We start from the raw sequence: 17444 nt of genomic DNA, 5'->3' as shown, positions 1-17444 counted from the left end.
CGAAGGGTATACATAGCGGAACCTTTCAATTAGAGTCGGATCCTTGCGATAAATGCAAGAGTGGCAACTGTAAAAAAATCGCATACTTCATCATTTCTCAATACAGATGGAGTAATACGACATGCACTAAACTAAGGACACGGGATATACTACAATAGGCCAATTTACTGGTCGCAGTAGTGTTAGGTCCCGAACAGAGGAAAATAAGTTGATTGAAGAAGTCTCTTGAACGTCAACGGTCAGATAGGGATTAAATTTTTAGCACAGCGTAGCTTGGTCGTATAATTTGTTTAAAATAATGATACTAGTTTAGAGATGTTTGAATTATTGAGCTTTTAATGCTGCATGAATATTAATCCTTAGCGTTCAAGCCTGCGGTTTGACGAGGTAAATTTGAAGCGCTGTGGTAAATTAATTTGGGGTAAATAGTTTATAAGCGAATTCTGCAAAATTATGTTTAAACAATATGTTTTCTGACTTGCTCGTAAGTTTTAGCTGACAAAGTTTGGATAGAATCAATTCAATCATTTGTGATAAAATTAATGAAAAACATATATTTTTGTACAGAAACTGCTCTGCCACTCATCGCAGTCGGTCCCAGGTCCAGAAAAGTTTAGAAAAACAGCAAAACGGGTTGTTCCATTACATAAGAAGCAATGGTATGAAACAAACTTAAAACGCGTTTTTATCGACTTGCTGATTTATGCTATGGGACGGACCATATAATGAGTGGCAGTAATCTAGAAAACCTTATTTGATCTAGATAAAAAAAATCCATATTTTTTTATATCGGGTGTTTCTTTCGAAAAAAGCATGCACAATCAGTACAAATTTTGGTCGGTAGAGGGTTATTATTGCATTAAATTATTCGCATAACAGTCCCCCGGTGCATAAAGATTACAGAGAACATGGGGCAGTTATGCGATTAACGATAATGACAAATAAATAAAAAAAAAAAACATTTTTCATAATTGGATGCCTTACTGAATTATTCATAAAGTCGGTCAGTCTTGGTAGAAGACACTTATTGTATGAAAATTATACAATAAATTTATAACTTTTTGGGCCTATAATAAATTAATCCTATTTACTCGAAGTTCTAGCAGAAAAAAAAAATGTTCCATGTACAGTTTAAGTTTTAGGAAACGTACATTTTAAACATGATGATATGATCCATAAACCACAGACAAGCATACGTAACGCTTCATTGTGGATCATCGTTCTCGCGTTTAACGAATGATTTGAACATTATCATTTCCACGAATTACTCATCACAGCGCTATCATCGAATCACTATGACGTTTATATATATTCTGTTTACCTTGCATGCAACGTTGTTTCCGACTTAGAGAGCTAACTTGTTTTCCGCGAGAAGCTCAAGAGGTTTCGTTACTGAGGTCCTAAGAACGATGTTTTCAAGATAAACTTATTCAAAGAGTTACGTCTGTTTGTCTGTACATCAACCATTTATTTTGAGCAGTTGAAGATTACATTTGCTTCAACTTGAAGTTTTCACAAAAACCATCATTTACACCATTCACAAAGCATCTTGGTGTAATTCTCAAACAACACTGGTTCAAAGTCATATAAAACCGCCTTAGTTTCATTTCGTCAAAACGGATAAAATTAAATATGCTCAGATCACGCCGTTTAACCTGTATATTAATTCGTTAACGCCCAAGCCGTTTTAAGCTTCCAGACAATGCACGATTTTTCCAGAAGTAACCCAAGGATTATTCTCACACTATTTGAAAACATGATATCCCAAGAATCATTCTAGTGATGTTGAAAACATAATTTACGTTCCCAATTTCTGTGAAGATATGATAAAAGATAAAAATGCTGATCTATAAATATATCACCGGGCTTTGGTGGGTTAACGTCAACTTGACAGGAAGTGGCTACAGGCAAACAACACAAGAGAAGCATGCATTAAGTAACGTAAACGGGCATTACGTCACGCAATATTCTGGAAAATCGAGCATCATATTTTGCTTAATTGATCCTTTAAAAATTTCAAAACATTTTTTCGATTGATTTATCCGCGTTAGCTTTACGGAGCCGATTAATATTTTTTTTTCATTAAGATAAATTAAAAAGAGGATCATACATGCGTTCATTTCTTCCTAGCCGGCAGCTGCTTGCTGCTTACTTTCTCCCGCGACCGTAACTTTTTTCTTTCTTCTGTTTTCTTCACTTCCATAATATGCTGTTGTTGATCAAACAATTCTTTTGCCATCAAGTAAGTCGGGTTTTAACGGTAATCGAATCTCTTCGGAACCTGGTATCCACTGGCTTGTTCTTTTTTGTCGATTTCGTCTCGCCATCACTTCTTCGTTGAGCACCTCAATCGCGTCTGTTGTGGAACTTCCGGCTACCACTTTTGCGTACGAACTAGATTCCAAACTACTGTCACTTTGATGTTCGTCCCAGTTGCGCTTTTCTTCGTCATGCTTCCGTTCTTTGTCCAGTTGTTGCTTCTCTGGCTGCTTGCGGGCCTTCTGCTTGAGGCGAGGAATTCCACCAGATGGTGCCCTTCCATCTTGCTAACAAAACACACGTTCTTGTTCCCTTCATAGAATACAGTCCCCTTCCGAATAAGGAAATGCAGCGATCCGCATTTCTTTTTTCACATCCATTTATGCTCCACGTACCTCACTGTAAGCATCGAAGCTCATCAAGAGCATTAGCTAGGAATGTTTGCTCTATAAAAGACTTTTTGATCAGAAGGAAAGCAGCTTGCGTTTCAATAAATAGCAGCCAAGTTCCAGGAATGTGAATCAATTCGATTTTTTTGTATTTGAATATTGCGGGGTTGTCATCAAACTACGTAGCATTACGTCAGATTGTTGAGGAAAAACGTCCTCTTTTAGTTTTCTTATCTGAAACTCATATTGTAGAAACTGAAGCTTTTGATCAGTATAGTATTCCGGGATATATTGTTGCTGCTTGTTTACAACATTCTAGACACACTGGCGGTGTTGCTATTTATGTCAAAGAATCAGTTCAATTCAATCTTCGAACCAACGAAGTTATTGATGGCAACTGGTTTTTGGGCATTACAGTTGCACGTGGCATGAAGATGGGTTATTATGGTGTTTTGTATCATTCTCCCAGTTCTAGTGAACAGCGTTTTGTTGAAGTTTTAGAGAACTGGCTCGAGACATTCCTTGATTCTAGTAAATTAAATATATTAGCTGGTGATTTTAATATTAATTGGCGTGACAACCATAATTCGAATCATTTGAAGCTTAGTTTTTTTTTTTATTTAAAGCAAACGGTAAATGAATACACGCGTATTTCCAGGCACAGTAGAACTTTAATTGACCACGTTTATTCTAATTTTGATTCCATTTGTTCAGTTACGGATACTGATTTGAAAATAACCGATCATGAGACTTTAGTGATTAATGTCTTAGACCATGTTAACGATAACGATAATTTTGTAAGATTGAAGTGCTGGAGGAAATATTCGAAGCAAGCTGTTTCGAATATTGTTGACAGGAGCGTGGATTTTCCATTCGCGGCCGATAACTTAGATGAATCTACAGCTGTTCTTAATAACGCTTTGAAAACCTGTACTAATCAACTAGTTGAGCAAAAGTTTGTTTCTTTGAAGAACTCGAACAGCTGGTACAATTTGGATCTTTAGCGTCTTAAACGGAAAAGGGACAAATGGTACACAAAGTTTTGTAGATCAAATAATGACAATCATTGGAATAGGTACACAATCGCGCGTAATAAGTATTCACAATCGATAAAGAAAACTCGTTATGAGTATGTTCACAAAGGAAGATTGATCAGCATCAAAACGACAGCATAGAGTTATGGAAAATTTTGAAATCTTTATAAAAGCCTAGTAATTGCAAACCGCGGTCCGTAACTTTTAATGGCACATAACAACAGTCAGAACAAGTAATTGCAGCTAAGTTTAATGATTATTTCGTAGATAGCGTTTCATTGATTAATCAATCTATTGAACTGGTCGATGAACCTGACGAAATAAAACAGCCAGTCAATAGTAGTTGTAGATTTGAAGTTTTCACCCAATTACATATGATGAACTTAGAGTTATTTGTTTTTCATTAGGAAAATCGGCCGGAGTAGATAATGTTAATGCTAGAGTTATTCAATATTGCTTTCATGTCATTGGCCACATCATGCTGGACCTTATTAATGAATCATTACAAACTGGACATGTGCCACAAATTTGGAAGGAATCCTTAGTGGTCCCTATTCAAAAAGTTGCTGGAACGATTAAAGCCGAAGAGTTTCGTCCCATCAACATGTTGCGCACATTAGAGAAAATTTTAGAACTTGTTGTTAAAGGCCAGCTGTTGGAGTATTTAAATAGTAATAGTTTGTTGATACCAGCACAATCAGGATATCGGGAAGGTCATTCTTGTGAAACCGCGTTGAATTTGGTATTAGCGAAGTGGAAAAGTAACTTGGAGTGTAAAGAGACCATTGTGGCTGGTTTTTTTTGGATCTTAAACGCGCTTTTGAAACAATTTCTAGGCCCTTATTGTTAAGATCAATCAAGCGCTTTGGAATTACGAGTACAGCATATAAATGGTTTGAAAGCTATTTGTCTGACAGAGCTCAACGGACTGTTTTTAATGATTCTGTTTTCAGTCCCGAGGGGAATAACCTTGGAGTGCCCCAGGGAAGTGTATTAGGGCCCCTGTTATTTATTATGTATATTAATGACTTGCGACGTGTTTTACGATTTTGCGACATTGTGTTATTCATTGCAGCTAAGGATTTAGATGATGCCGTTTTACACTTGAATGAAGATTTGCGTTCTCTAAGTAGATGGTTGAAGTATAATCAGTTAAAATTGAATACAAGTAAAACTAAATTTATGGTAATTTCGCGGAATCGAGTAAATGAGAACGTCTCTGTTGTAATTGATGATGAGACTATTGATCGCGTCCGGGAGATTAAATATCTTGGCGTGATTATTGATGACACACTTAAGTTCAACTCTCACATTGACAATGTCATCAAGAAAATTGCCAAGAAGTATGGAATTCTATGTCGCCTGAAAAACGATTTAACTATTGCCAGTAAAATACAGCTCAATCAATCAATCATCTCTCCTCATCTTGACTTTTGCCCTTCCATTTTATTTCTGGCCAATGACCACAAATACCGAGATTACAGCGCTTGCAGAATAAAATAATGCGTTTGATTTTGAGATGTAATAGATACACTTCCTCAACTTTGATGTTAGACGCCTTACAATGGTTGTCGGTGAAGCAAAGAATTGTATATTTGACTATGGTGTTCATTTTTAAAGTAGTTAACGGTTTGCTGCCTCGATATTTGTGTGGTCGAATTGAAAGAGGAAGTGACTTTCATAGATATAATACTAGAAACGCGGCTGAAATAAAAACACCACATTTTTGGACTTGTGCTTCACAAAATTCATTATATTATAAAGGAATAAATGTTTTCAATTCGATGCCTAGACATATCAAATGTTCATCAACACTTACTGAATTTAAATGACACTGCATTTCACACGTTAAAACTGTCTTTTGAACAGTTATCCAGTTATCCAGTGATTTTTTTTATGAATTGACAAATTATGTATCTTGATGACGTTATCTCTAACGAATTATTTTACACGACTTTTTTTTAATAATTATTGTAGCACTGAAAAAACTATTTCTGTTTGCCTCGATGGTGATGATGGATATTTATAATTTGATTTAATAGTAGATTAATTAAAAAAAAAGTAGTCTACAAAGGTTTGAGCCTCGCGCGCATATTATGGATATAGAGGACTGAATTTAACATTTGATAAAAAAAAAATACAACTTTGAAGCTTATTTGAAAGATACCTTGAGTTAGAAGTATATTTTCTGGCAAATGTTAGGGGTTCGTGAGCATTCCTGAAATTGCTGAAAATTATGATAGCATCAGATTGTGGGGTTGCTAGTGTAATAGGATGCTTTGTTGATTGTTCATTAACTCTTGATTGCTTGTAATACTTATGAATATTTTAGGTGGACAAAAAGGCGAACTAAGAGGTGGACGCCTGAGCTTTTCCACATTTATATCGCTGTGAAGCAACTGTAAACTCTAGAGGGAATTTATATCAGCAACTGTAACCAGTTCGATTTTGTTTGCTAACCTGCTTAAAATGTCATATTTAATTATCTTAAAGATAAATCGTCCAGCTCAAACCTTTGTAGGGGTAAGATGTGGGACCATCATCATCATATAAAATATCATTGAACCCGATATCCCCCGATATCCCGATACCCGATATCAACCCGATATCAATATCACCAATATTCATACAATGCGCTCTTATGGGCTGTGTACTTTTGTGTGTAGCTTTTAAACTAATGTATCGGAACAAACGCATTAGTTCTACCCAACGCGATGATATAGCGCTTTACTCTATGAGCTGAATTCTTGCATTTAATATGAATTTCTTGTAGATTGTCCATCATAGGTTGTGAACAATCCAAGAACCCCAGGTTGTCCACTAAAGGTCAGTATTGATTGAAAGTTTTTCGTGGATGAAATCAAGTAATTTACTTATTTTATATATCAGTCACACTTAATGTCGTAACCAATGAGTAAACAAGCAAATATTTGAAAATCAGTTTCAACATATAAAAACAATGACTATTTTGTTGGATGCCCTAGCCGCACATATCCTTGCTGTATTTTATACTACGGTGGAGAATCACATTTCCCAAAAACTAGCACTGCAATTCTACGAGCTCCGGGACTACCGTCATAAAGCTTCTCTTGATCCCGAGAAATCGTGAGCCGCTGTTGGATGAACTGTTTCGTTCACGAAAAGGCTATCCTTCTCGGTCGGGATTTCTTTCTTACATCATGCAGAGGTTCTTATTTATTCAAGCAACCAAAAAAGGAATTCTACGCTATCTTCGTTTCAAAAGTAGTTGATTCACTAGCCTTCTAGGAGTCGGATCATTTCGGTTTCTGGTCTATGACCTCTGGGAAAAGGAAATTTATTTATTTTATTTTGTGCGTTGGTCGATGCAGTCCGGGTTCCACAAGTGGGTGACCGTTGTCTTTAAGTCTTCCAATAGATACAAGAATTCAAGCAACAGCAGAAATTACTATCCTTATTTCCACAGTGCATTCCGTTTCTTCTTGGGTTGGGGTTATTTCTCAGTAAGGGTATTCAAGGTTGATCCATTCTTGTGACATCAAAGTGTTCTTGCTACAATCCCAAAATTTCAGACTAGTCCTCATGAGTTTTATACCTATGTAAGAAGATTGCCAACATGCCAAACGATATTTAGATTGGATACGCCATGCTTTTCATATTTTGTCCTGCTTTTATGGTGCAATTTACTTTGATGCATTTTCGAAAATTTCAAACCCAGTCTTTTTCGGCACATCATTCCAGATTGCAAGCAGCTCCGCGTTATTTTGTGTGAAATTGCAAAACGAATGTTGTGAGTTAATGTCTGTTTCCCAAGCAGGATTGAATATCTCGATACGTGAAATTGGTATGGATTATAATGGAGAGTTAAAATATAAAAAAAAAAAAATGAACAAATGTTCCCACGGTATCATCCTAATTCTAAATTACAAATTAAGCAAATACAGTACCAAAACGATAGCACAATATCAAAGCTATTCATTTGGTATCGAAAATATATTTTAGATATTTAAAAGTATTTGGTATGCAATTTTTTGGTATTTCACCTCTTTTGTCAGGCTAATTCACAACAAATTTCAGTATCAATAAGTTGTTTTCTCCTACTGGGGTAGAGTCCTAACTTTTTTCATCGGAACATTCCAATTTTAGGGAAGTTCATTAAACAATTTTCAACATCAAAATTGTGGCAGCCCGAGCAGGAGAAACTATCTTATTTTTTGTTATATATATTCTCTTGTGTGTTATTGTATAAAAACGTTTTGGTACTGTGGTATTTATTTGATATTTAACGAAATATTTCGATAACTGAATAATATCAAACATGGTTTTATACCACAAGCATACCAAAACAAGGTATCGGTTCTTCCTCGGGAGAGATCAAAAAGTAACAAAAAAGTAAACATTTAGTAATTCTCAAATAAACTTCAACTAACCAATGAAAATTCAGGTTATTTTTCATTGATTTCAACATCACTGTACATACCGACAAAAATAACATCCAATAAATTTTTACGATTTTAGTTTTAATTTTAATTTTATTTTTCCGTCTTTTTTCAGCATGGATACTTACACAAACGAACAGCAGACAATAACAAATGGCAGATGAGATGGTTCGTCCTGTACCAGGTGAGTTGTACCTCTCCAATTTACATGACAAACAAATTCACTGGAACCTTTGTTTACGAACTGGGTGTTCGTAAATCGAATCAGTGCGTAAAACAAAACTTCTTTTTTAGGATTTACTTCGTTAAAAAACCTCGTTATTTGGAATTCAATTCGTGAATAAAGTTTTTTGAAATACATAATATACCCACATGTCATATACCCCACAAAATTGTTTTTTTTTTTAATCAAAGTGACGTGTAGCAACCGGAAATCTATGTTTGCTGCCTTTTGGAAATCCAAGATGGCGGCTTCCAGTTACAGAGAAACTGGGAAATACTTTCGATACTCCACAATATGGGTATTTTTGCAATCAGAGTGACGTGTAGGGACCGGAAACTCATGCCTGACGCTATTTTGAAATCCAAGATGGCGGCTTCAGGTTAGAGAAAAACTGGGAAATGTTTTCAAATAACCCACAAAATGGATATTTTTGGAATCTGAGTGATGTGTTAGAACCGAAAGCCCATGTATGACGCCATTTTTAAATTCAAGATGGCGACTTCCGGTGACTGATGACTGGTTTGAAAATTGCATCATTTCTGAGGCCAGAGAGTATTTATCGCAAAAAGGTTGCCATTGATAGTTCTTTTCGTTTTTAAGTATCGCCTCCAGTCACCTCTGAATTGAACACCCGAATGTAGTGCTGTAAATTCTCAAAATCATTTGAACATTTTTGATGAAAATGAGAAAAGTAGCTATTCGCTATCAAACGGGACCTCCTCCGAATGGGTGATATCAGATGCTTAGTCATTTGACGAAGGCATGGATCATTCTCATTTGAGAAACGCTATACATCATTCAATTGAGTGTAACCTACACATAAACAGAGCTCTGGTCGACATTCCGGCGAAAAAACTAAGCCAACCCGACACCAACCTGACTTCTACCACACCGCACCCCGATGTTGACCCGACATTGACCCGACATTGAACCGACATAAACCCAAAATTGACCCGACAACAACACGACATTGGGTCGACATCGACCTTAAATTAGCCTTACATTGATCCGACATCGGGTCGACTTGTCTGTTCAGGACCATTTTGCTGGATTTCTTCCATACTCCACTGTCGTATATCAAATGATAGTGAGTGACTCAATTGACAGTGACAATGAGCTTCGAATGAGAAAGGGGCTCTTCAAATTATGGTCATATGAGAATTCGTTTACACAGAATTGATTGAATGGTTGTATTGGTTCATCTTCAATCGAATGATATGAAAATTTACAGCACTACAGACATCTTATTCAGCCCTTGGACCAGGAAATTATATCAGTTGTCAAAAAGTACTATGTCAAACAGACCTTCAGACTTATTGTGGATAAACTAGACTCTGACTAGACACTATCGGTACCGGCAGCGTGCAAGACTTTGACAATCCGACATTGTGTCCAGTTTTTATTCTGCAGTGAAGAAAAGCACATATTGGTTTTCAAAATGGCATCAGATATGGATTTCCAGTCCCTGCATGTCACTCTGATTCTAAAAATACCTATATAGGGGAGGTATTTGACATTATTTCCCAAATTTTATCTAACTGGAAGCCGCCATATTTGATTTCATAATGGGGTCAGACAAGGATTTCCACTCCCTTCACGTCTCCTCGATTACAAAAATATCCATATTGTGGGGTATTTGACAGTATTTTTCAGTTTTTAATGTATTCGCAAGCAACCAGCATGGATCTCAAAATGGCGTAAGACATGGATTTCCGGTTCCTACACGTCACCCTGATTCCAAAAATACACATATGGTGGCGTTATTAACGGTATTTCATAGTTTATTTTTCTCTAACTGGATTTCCTGTCCCTACACGTCACTTCGATTGCAAAAATACCCATATTGTGGAGTATTTGACAGACTTTCAAAGCTTTTCCCTAAGCGGAAGCCGCCATCTTAGATTTCAAAATGGCGTCAGACATCGATTTTCGGTTGTTACTCGTCATCCTGTTTCAAAAATTTTGCATATTGTGGGGTATTTCACAGTATTTCCCACACAGGAAAAAAAAAATAATTTTAATATCGCATCGAAGTGGATGCACTTCAATCGTGTCGAAAATATGGTGTAATATGACTTGCCAAAAAGGACAAAATGATCATTATTACAGTGCATGAACTGACATTACGCTGCATTTACTGCATTTGTTTATTTTTGTGGCCATAAATATTACATGAGATCAGGCATGGAAAATCATTTACATTCATTTCGTGCATTCATTTACATTCATTTGCCTCTAACTTTTTTCTTCAACAGCATTTCGCAAAATAATGTGTAGAGCTTTTGTAGGTTTTGTTATTAGCTACAACTTTTGTTAACAAGTCAAATCCGTATCTCTTATGCATGACGAAGCAGAGCGAACAGCCACTACTGTTTTTCAATGAATGTATTTTACATTCACTGAAAAACAGTAACAAGTTCTGCCCGATCTACATCATTTTGCGGAATGCTGTTGAAGAAAAAAGTTAAAGGCAAATGAATGTAAATGAATGTAAGAAATGAATGCAAATGATTTTCCATGCCTGCATGAGATTTTCGACATGATTGAAGTGCATCTTCTTGAATGTAATATTAAAATTAATATTTTTCTGTGCAGTTCCCCAGAATCGCAAAAAAAACCTCGTTATTTGGAATTTACTTTGTAAAAAGAGGGACGTAAACTGTATACTCCCATCCCCGGGTTTCCAGAACTACAAACATGTGTAGCTTTCCTTTGTATTTGTTTTCAACTGAATATGAAAAATATACAACCTTGTGCAATTAATTCCGTTTCAATTTCAAATATCAATTCCCCATCAATGTTTGATGCATGTATTTTTATGTTTGCAGAATCTGCTGTTCTACTATGAATCGGAACAATCAAGCCGTCCTTCCGGGTTGATCTTTTTGGAAGGATGCTACTGCGAACGGCTTGTTTCAGCCCCCTCGTCAATGTCCGGTCCGCCCACTGGCAGTGGTGGCGGACAGGGATCCAAAGCCATCAAGGAGGAAAAGTTGCAGGTGAGTTTAAAATGGATGTATGTAAACGCTCGTGTCGTTTAGATTGGTTTGGTTTGAGTGCATGATTGGAAAGGAGATTTCAGTAATTAAGTGCGCAAAAAAGAGCAATCCATTCGTTGTGCTTCCAACGCGTGATTGAAGCTTTACCGGATTGCAACAAGATGAAAGATCTACACATCAAAGTGGTATCACGTTCAATCCCATCAGAACGCAAAGAGAAGAGTTGCTGCTGACAGAGTGTACAGAACGGCAAACGTATGATTGGTGTAAAAGCGGTAAACGAACGACTGAAAACAGTTTGTTTGATGTATTTTTCTTTGATTGGCAAATTTCTGGTAAAGCTGATAATTTTTTTAATTTTATTTTATGTCACCTTCAATATGTTGTTATTTTTTGAAGCTGCAACAAAATTACAAAATATTTAAGGCGCGGAATTAAACAATTATATCAAGAGAATTCTGCCAATAATAATAAATAAATCATAAAAAAATCTCTCTATGCCTCTTTTGAAAAACCTTCTATTCAGCACCAGGTGCTTGAACAAGAACGACATACAAAATCGCATGCGAACTCAAAATAAAGCTCATTAGCAGACTAGTTCCAGGCCAAATAGGATACAAAATTCTGTAACTCTATAATTCTATAATCCTTCAATATTGAGTTGCAGAGAGAATTTTTCGAGGTGATTTCGAAACTTTTTGAAGTGATTATGTACTATCCGAAGTTATTCCGAGGCTTGATAAAATAAGTTCTTACGGAAAAGACTATAATATTTCAGGAAAGATTAAGAATTATTCAAAGTAAATCAAATTTGTATGATGTTTTTCAATATTATCCGAAAACTTTCCGGGATTTTTTGGAGTGATTAAATACTTTCTGAAGTGATTACAAAATTTTCTTATGTGTTTGTGTTCTTTCCGATATGATTCAGTACTTGTAGAAGTGATTAAAATCTTTCTGAAATTATTCAGTACTTTTCGGTATGATTTCAAATTCAGAACTTTTTAATTTGTTTTGTTACCCTTTATGAAATTACATTTCATTTTAACCTAGGTGCTAAAGCTACTACAGTAACTTATCAGCCGTAATTGTAATGATATATATTTATATGTCAAAGTGTGTTTACATTGTTTCTGTTTTGGTAAGGCGAAATTTTCACGTCAATTGACATCTTAAAACTAATAACTAAATTAATACTGAAGTAGAGTACCTGAATAGTACTGTACTTATTGATGAAAGCAAACTTTTTTTTTCTTGGATTTGTTTTCCGTCAATCTTGTTTTCCGTGCTGTGCACCAATACTACCAAGCCTGAGAGTTGAATAGATTTTTCTCCTTTAGTTTACTTAAATCTTTGGTTTTAATTAGTTAGGTAGGTTCCGATTCAACACATTGTAGTTTCATTTTTATACTGTGATCTTGACTTTTATACCTAGGGATGAGTACTTAAGGGGGTTGGCTTTTGATAAGTTCTTTAGTGGGAATGACACTGATGAAGACTGCACATTGTAGTCGAAATACGTATCTGTCATGGATACCAAAATTAATTAAGTGGAATTAAATGGAAGATAACCCTTTTTTTGCTGTTTGCATTCCGCTAACAACCTAATTTCATTACTTCACGAAAAAGGATCATTTTCTCCAACAATTTTCGAATGCACGATAATTTCGCGATGGGACGATACGAGTTATGATCTGACGCGGGTTTTCCAGGCTTTTTAATGGCTATAACTCTCACTTGCCTCCAATCATCCGGAACAATATTGAGCTCCAGGAACTGACAAAACAAGTTCAACAAACGCCTCTTAGCGACGTCTGGGAGGTTCTTCAACAAATTGAACTTGATTCTATCAGCCCCCGGAGCCGAATTGCCACACGAAAGGAGCGCGAGTGAGAGTTCCAGCATTGAAAAAGGCTAGCTGATCTCGTCTCCTGAATTCGTCGTTTCGCGAGGAATCATATGTGCCGGCACGGAATCAGGGCATACTTTTTGCGTGAACTTGAGAATCCAACGATCTGAGTACTCCTCGCTCTCGTTGTTCGAAGACCGGTTACGCATCCTTCGCGCCGCGTTCCAAAGCGTATTCATCGACGCTTCGCGCGATAATCCGTCCACGAATTGCCGCCAGTATACGCGTTTCTTAGCTTTGATGAGGCTCTTGAGTTCGTGTTCAAGAGCCGAGTACGCTTCGAAATGCAAGGGTGTTCCACGTTTCCGGAAACGCTTAAACGCGTCGAACTTTTTTCGATAAACCTCGGCTGGTCCCACTAAGGGGAAGGAGGTTTCCTACGGAAAGACGTTCCAGGAACCGGCCGAGTTTGAGCTCGAAGCGCGCTGTCCAAGATCAGATTGGAGAGGAAGTTATATTCCTCCAACGGTGGAAGCCCTTCTACCTACGACACGGCTTCCTCTATCGCGGTCTTGAACGTTGTCGAATCGATATTACGGGTGAGGTCGTACGCGACGTTAACGGATTCCGACGGATTGAACCCACTGGCAATCGAAATTTTGATCGACATGTGATCACTACCGTGGGGATCCTAGATCACATTCCACGTGCAATCTAACGATAATGAGTTAGAGCATAGTGTGAGGTCTAATTTACTTCCATTTGAGGATGGACCAGCCAAACGTGTTACTTCTCCATTGTTAAGAATTGCCATATTGAAGTTGTCACAGAGGTCATATATCATAGTAGAACGGTTGTCATCATACAGTTCCCCCCAGCCTGTACCATGGGAGTTAAAATCTCCCATAATCAACCGTGGAGCAGGAAGTACTGAACATATATCTGAAAGTTGTTTTCGATTAACAACGGTTCTAGGAGGAATATAAACAGAAGCAATACAAAGGCTCTTACCTTTAAAAATAGCCTGACATGCGATAACTTCAATACCTGGAAATTGTGGAAGATTCACTCTATAGAAGGAATGGCACTTTTTGATCCCCAAAAGTACCCCTCCTCCACGCGAACCCTCACGATCCAGTCGAATAATGTTGAAATCATAAAAAGGAAGATCAATATCTGAAGAGAGCCAAGTTTCACAAAGAGCAAATGCGTCACAATCATTATTGTGAACTAAAAACTTAAAAGAGTCTATTTTAGGAATAAGACTTCGACAATTCCACTGTAGAACAGTGATCAAATTTCCGACCTCGTTTGGAAAATTATCCGTCGAAGGAAATGATTGCTGCAAGGAGGGGGCACTTCAATGTCAATTGCTTCAAGAGGGTCTTCACAGTAGGAAGGATTGCCAGAACAATGCTTTTGAGAGGATCAGAAATATTCAGGTGCTTGAGGATATCGTCCACAATTTTATCAAATGAGAACAACCCAGATGAAAAAGAGGCTTCTGTTCTTAAAAATGGGGTTTTGGATGTCCCCGGGAGAGGTGGAAAATCCTGGGTATAGACAGTTCTTCTGAATCCAGGAGGAGTAGAAACTTCCTCTTTTCCACCACTCCTTGATTTGGGCTAGCTGATTTGGTGTTCTTCATTCTCAACTTTTCGCGAACGGATGCTGAAAAACGGAAAGAAGTTCCCTCCTCAGCCAAGTCAGAGTCAGTCTCGTCATCTGACAAAAGAGAAAAGGGATTTTTGTCGTTGGTCGATGGCGTGGCCGTCTTAAGCATTTCTGCAAAAGACTGCCGGGCACGTTCCTTAAGTGAGCGTTGTAATTTCTCCCCGCGTTGTTTGTACACCGGGCATGATGAGAGACCATGAGGAGTTCCCTTACAGTACACGCATTTTGGTGCGGTAGCTGCACAGGTGTCATCCCCATGCTTCTCCCCGCATTTGGAACAGCGTACCTTGCTGCCACAGTGGGAGGCCGTATGTCCCAACTGCTTACAGTTTTGGCAGTTCATGACAAGGGGAACGAACAAACGCACAGGTCGTCGAAGTTTTCCCCGCTCGATGTAGTGAGGAAGGTCTGAACCAGAAAAGGTCACACGGAACGAGTCTGTGGGGGTAAAACTCTTTTTACCCTCGCTGACAGATACTGAGCCCAGTTTTTGAACATCCAGTATCTTCACCGGGGGAAGCAAAGGGTTCTTGAAACGGCCAACCGCCTGCTTCTCCAAGATCTCGCTTTGGTGACCACACCTTCGATCTCCACATCACGAGCTGAGATGTAAACTCTGTACTCGAGCGTGAAGGGCTGGGAGGCAGCAATCTCGTTAGCCTGCTTCAGGTTAGAGACGGAGACACGAAGTTTATTGTGCCTAACCTTCGTGATTTCAGTCACGGCCGAGTATCGCTTCGTCAGATCATTAGTAATTTGCATTACATTCAAAGGTTTGTTTCTGGACTGAAAGTAGACAACCCATGGGCCAGTCGAGTTATCTAGATAGGCTCGTGATCGGGGGTTTATCTGAGCCTGTCCTTTGCCAGACTGAGACGATGAACCAGGGATGACATCATCTGTCTTCAGAGATGACATACGTTTTCGACCCTTCTTGCCATCGCGTGGCAAAGTGGTGTCATCTTCCGACAAAACGTCCATTTCGTCTTGCGACAAAATGTCCATTTTGCCGTACTAGTGGGAGCGAAAAACGCTCTACCACTGAAACGATAATCACTCGGACACTATACACAAAAAAAAACTACACAACACAACACAAACTTAAAATTTAACTGATGGGCGAAAGAGAGAAACAAGAACAAAAACTTATCTGATAATCCTACACGCAGGCAAAAGAACGTAAGAATTCCATTAAAAACACTTATGAATTTTAGTCATAAGAAATGAGTGTGAATTTTATTGATTTGCCTTATGAAAAATAATGTTGACAAAAAAATTATAAATCGGAGCAGACTGGAACCGGAAAATGAACGTTGAGGTTAAGGGACCCGTGTGTTGACCATGCGTCTTTCAACGCATGGGAAAATTAAATTGTTAAAGGCGTATAGGTAGCTCTCATGTTACCCGAAAATCATTCATAAGACATGCTTATGAAATTCATATACGTTGTTCATAAGTCGAGCCTTATGAAATTCTTAGGTCTATTTGCCTCAGTGTATACTACTACCACCGAGCGTTTAAACAGCAGCAGCGGAGCGACGCACAGCGTAGATGACCTTGGATCAGCGTGTGCGGGCGGTCTTCGTTGGTGTGTGCTTATGTGAGGATCGGCAGTCAGCTGAACACACGATGATAGATGAGCGGTGTAAATGCGGAGGCAGATGCTGACACTCGATGACGGTGATCCGTGTGCAGGTGTGGTGCACGATGGTGCGCAAAATGGTTGGCGAATTGGCAATCGCAAAAACAATTTTCCTTCCGATGATGCCGAAAACACACTTTCTTCTCAGAAAAAAAAACTCACTTTTAGTTAATTGTTTAACTGGGAACTACCTATGTCAGGAAACACTAAGTGAAAAAAAAACTGATAATTTAAATCAAGCGAATTGCGAGAAAACTTCCAAAATAGCGGAGCGCGAACTAAGTCGACCGTACTTCTTGCTAGGACGCAGTGGAGTGATTCCTGCTTATTTTCAATCAACAGTATTTTTCGAAGTGTTTACAAAATGTAATGAATCTATTAAATACTTTTTGAAGTGATTCTGAACTATTCTTAAGAGATTCAGTACTTCAGTCACTATTTTCATATGAGATTTGAAACTTTTCGAAAGTGATTAAGTACTTTCGGAAGTGATTTACAACACTTCTGGCGTGAGTCAGTGCTTTCAATTCCAAAGAATTTGGCACATACTATTTGAGTGATGCTAAACTTTTCATGCTGGTTATGCAATATTAAAATGAGTGTTGCAATACTTGTCTATGCATGTCCATACTAATGAAGGGTAGTGTACATTGAATACTGTCAACCTCCCCTCTTTAACCTACACACATGGGTATGGACAACTCCAAAGATGCCCGAGCAGCACACGTCCATCATCATAAGTTGCTGCAACTTGATTGTGACTGAACTAAGTTGCATACAAGTAACCAAAACTGTTCAGTGACAAGTTTGCTGCTTGGGTACTGAATATATTAGACTGAATGCTTTCTTAGATTGAATTGTGGAAAGCGAGACATTAGACATTGAACTTTGATTACAGAATTCTTAAATCTTAAAAAAAATTAGAGAAAAAAATTGATAGATACTATTATTGTCAGT

The 17444-nt window shown here is 37.8% G+C and overlaps 1 protein-coding gene across 1 annotated transcript in view; it reads left to right on the top strand.

The window, feature by feature from the left end:
* The window catches only part of LOC135698672 (ras-specific guanine nucleotide-releasing factor 2-like), a gene marked incomplete at its 3' end in the record, with an annotated part of 206776 nt that overhangs the window by 68482 nt on the left and 120850 nt on the right, over window positions 1-17444 (top strand). The window contains exons 3-4 of the mRNA XM_065218750.1: window positions 8216-8284; window positions 11152-11322. Coding sequence (XP_065074822.1) covers window positions 8216-8284; window positions 11152-11322 — 240 coding nt within the window. The remainder of the gene's footprint in view (window positions 1-8215; window positions 8285-11151; window positions 11323-17444) is intronic.

The sequence above is a fragment of the Ochlerotatus camptorhynchus genome, unplaced genomic scaffold (genome assembly GCF_037179485.1).
Source record: "Ochlerotatus camptorhynchus isolate MF236.1 unplaced genomic scaffold, CSIRO-AGI_Acam_v1.1 ptg000093l, whole genome shotgun sequence".
In the NCBI taxonomy this organism is placed as follows: domain Eukaryota; kingdom Metazoa; phylum Arthropoda; class Insecta; order Diptera; family Culicidae; genus Ochlerotatus; species Ochlerotatus camptorhynchus.
This window is presented reverse-complemented; position numbering and strand designations above follow the sequence as displayed.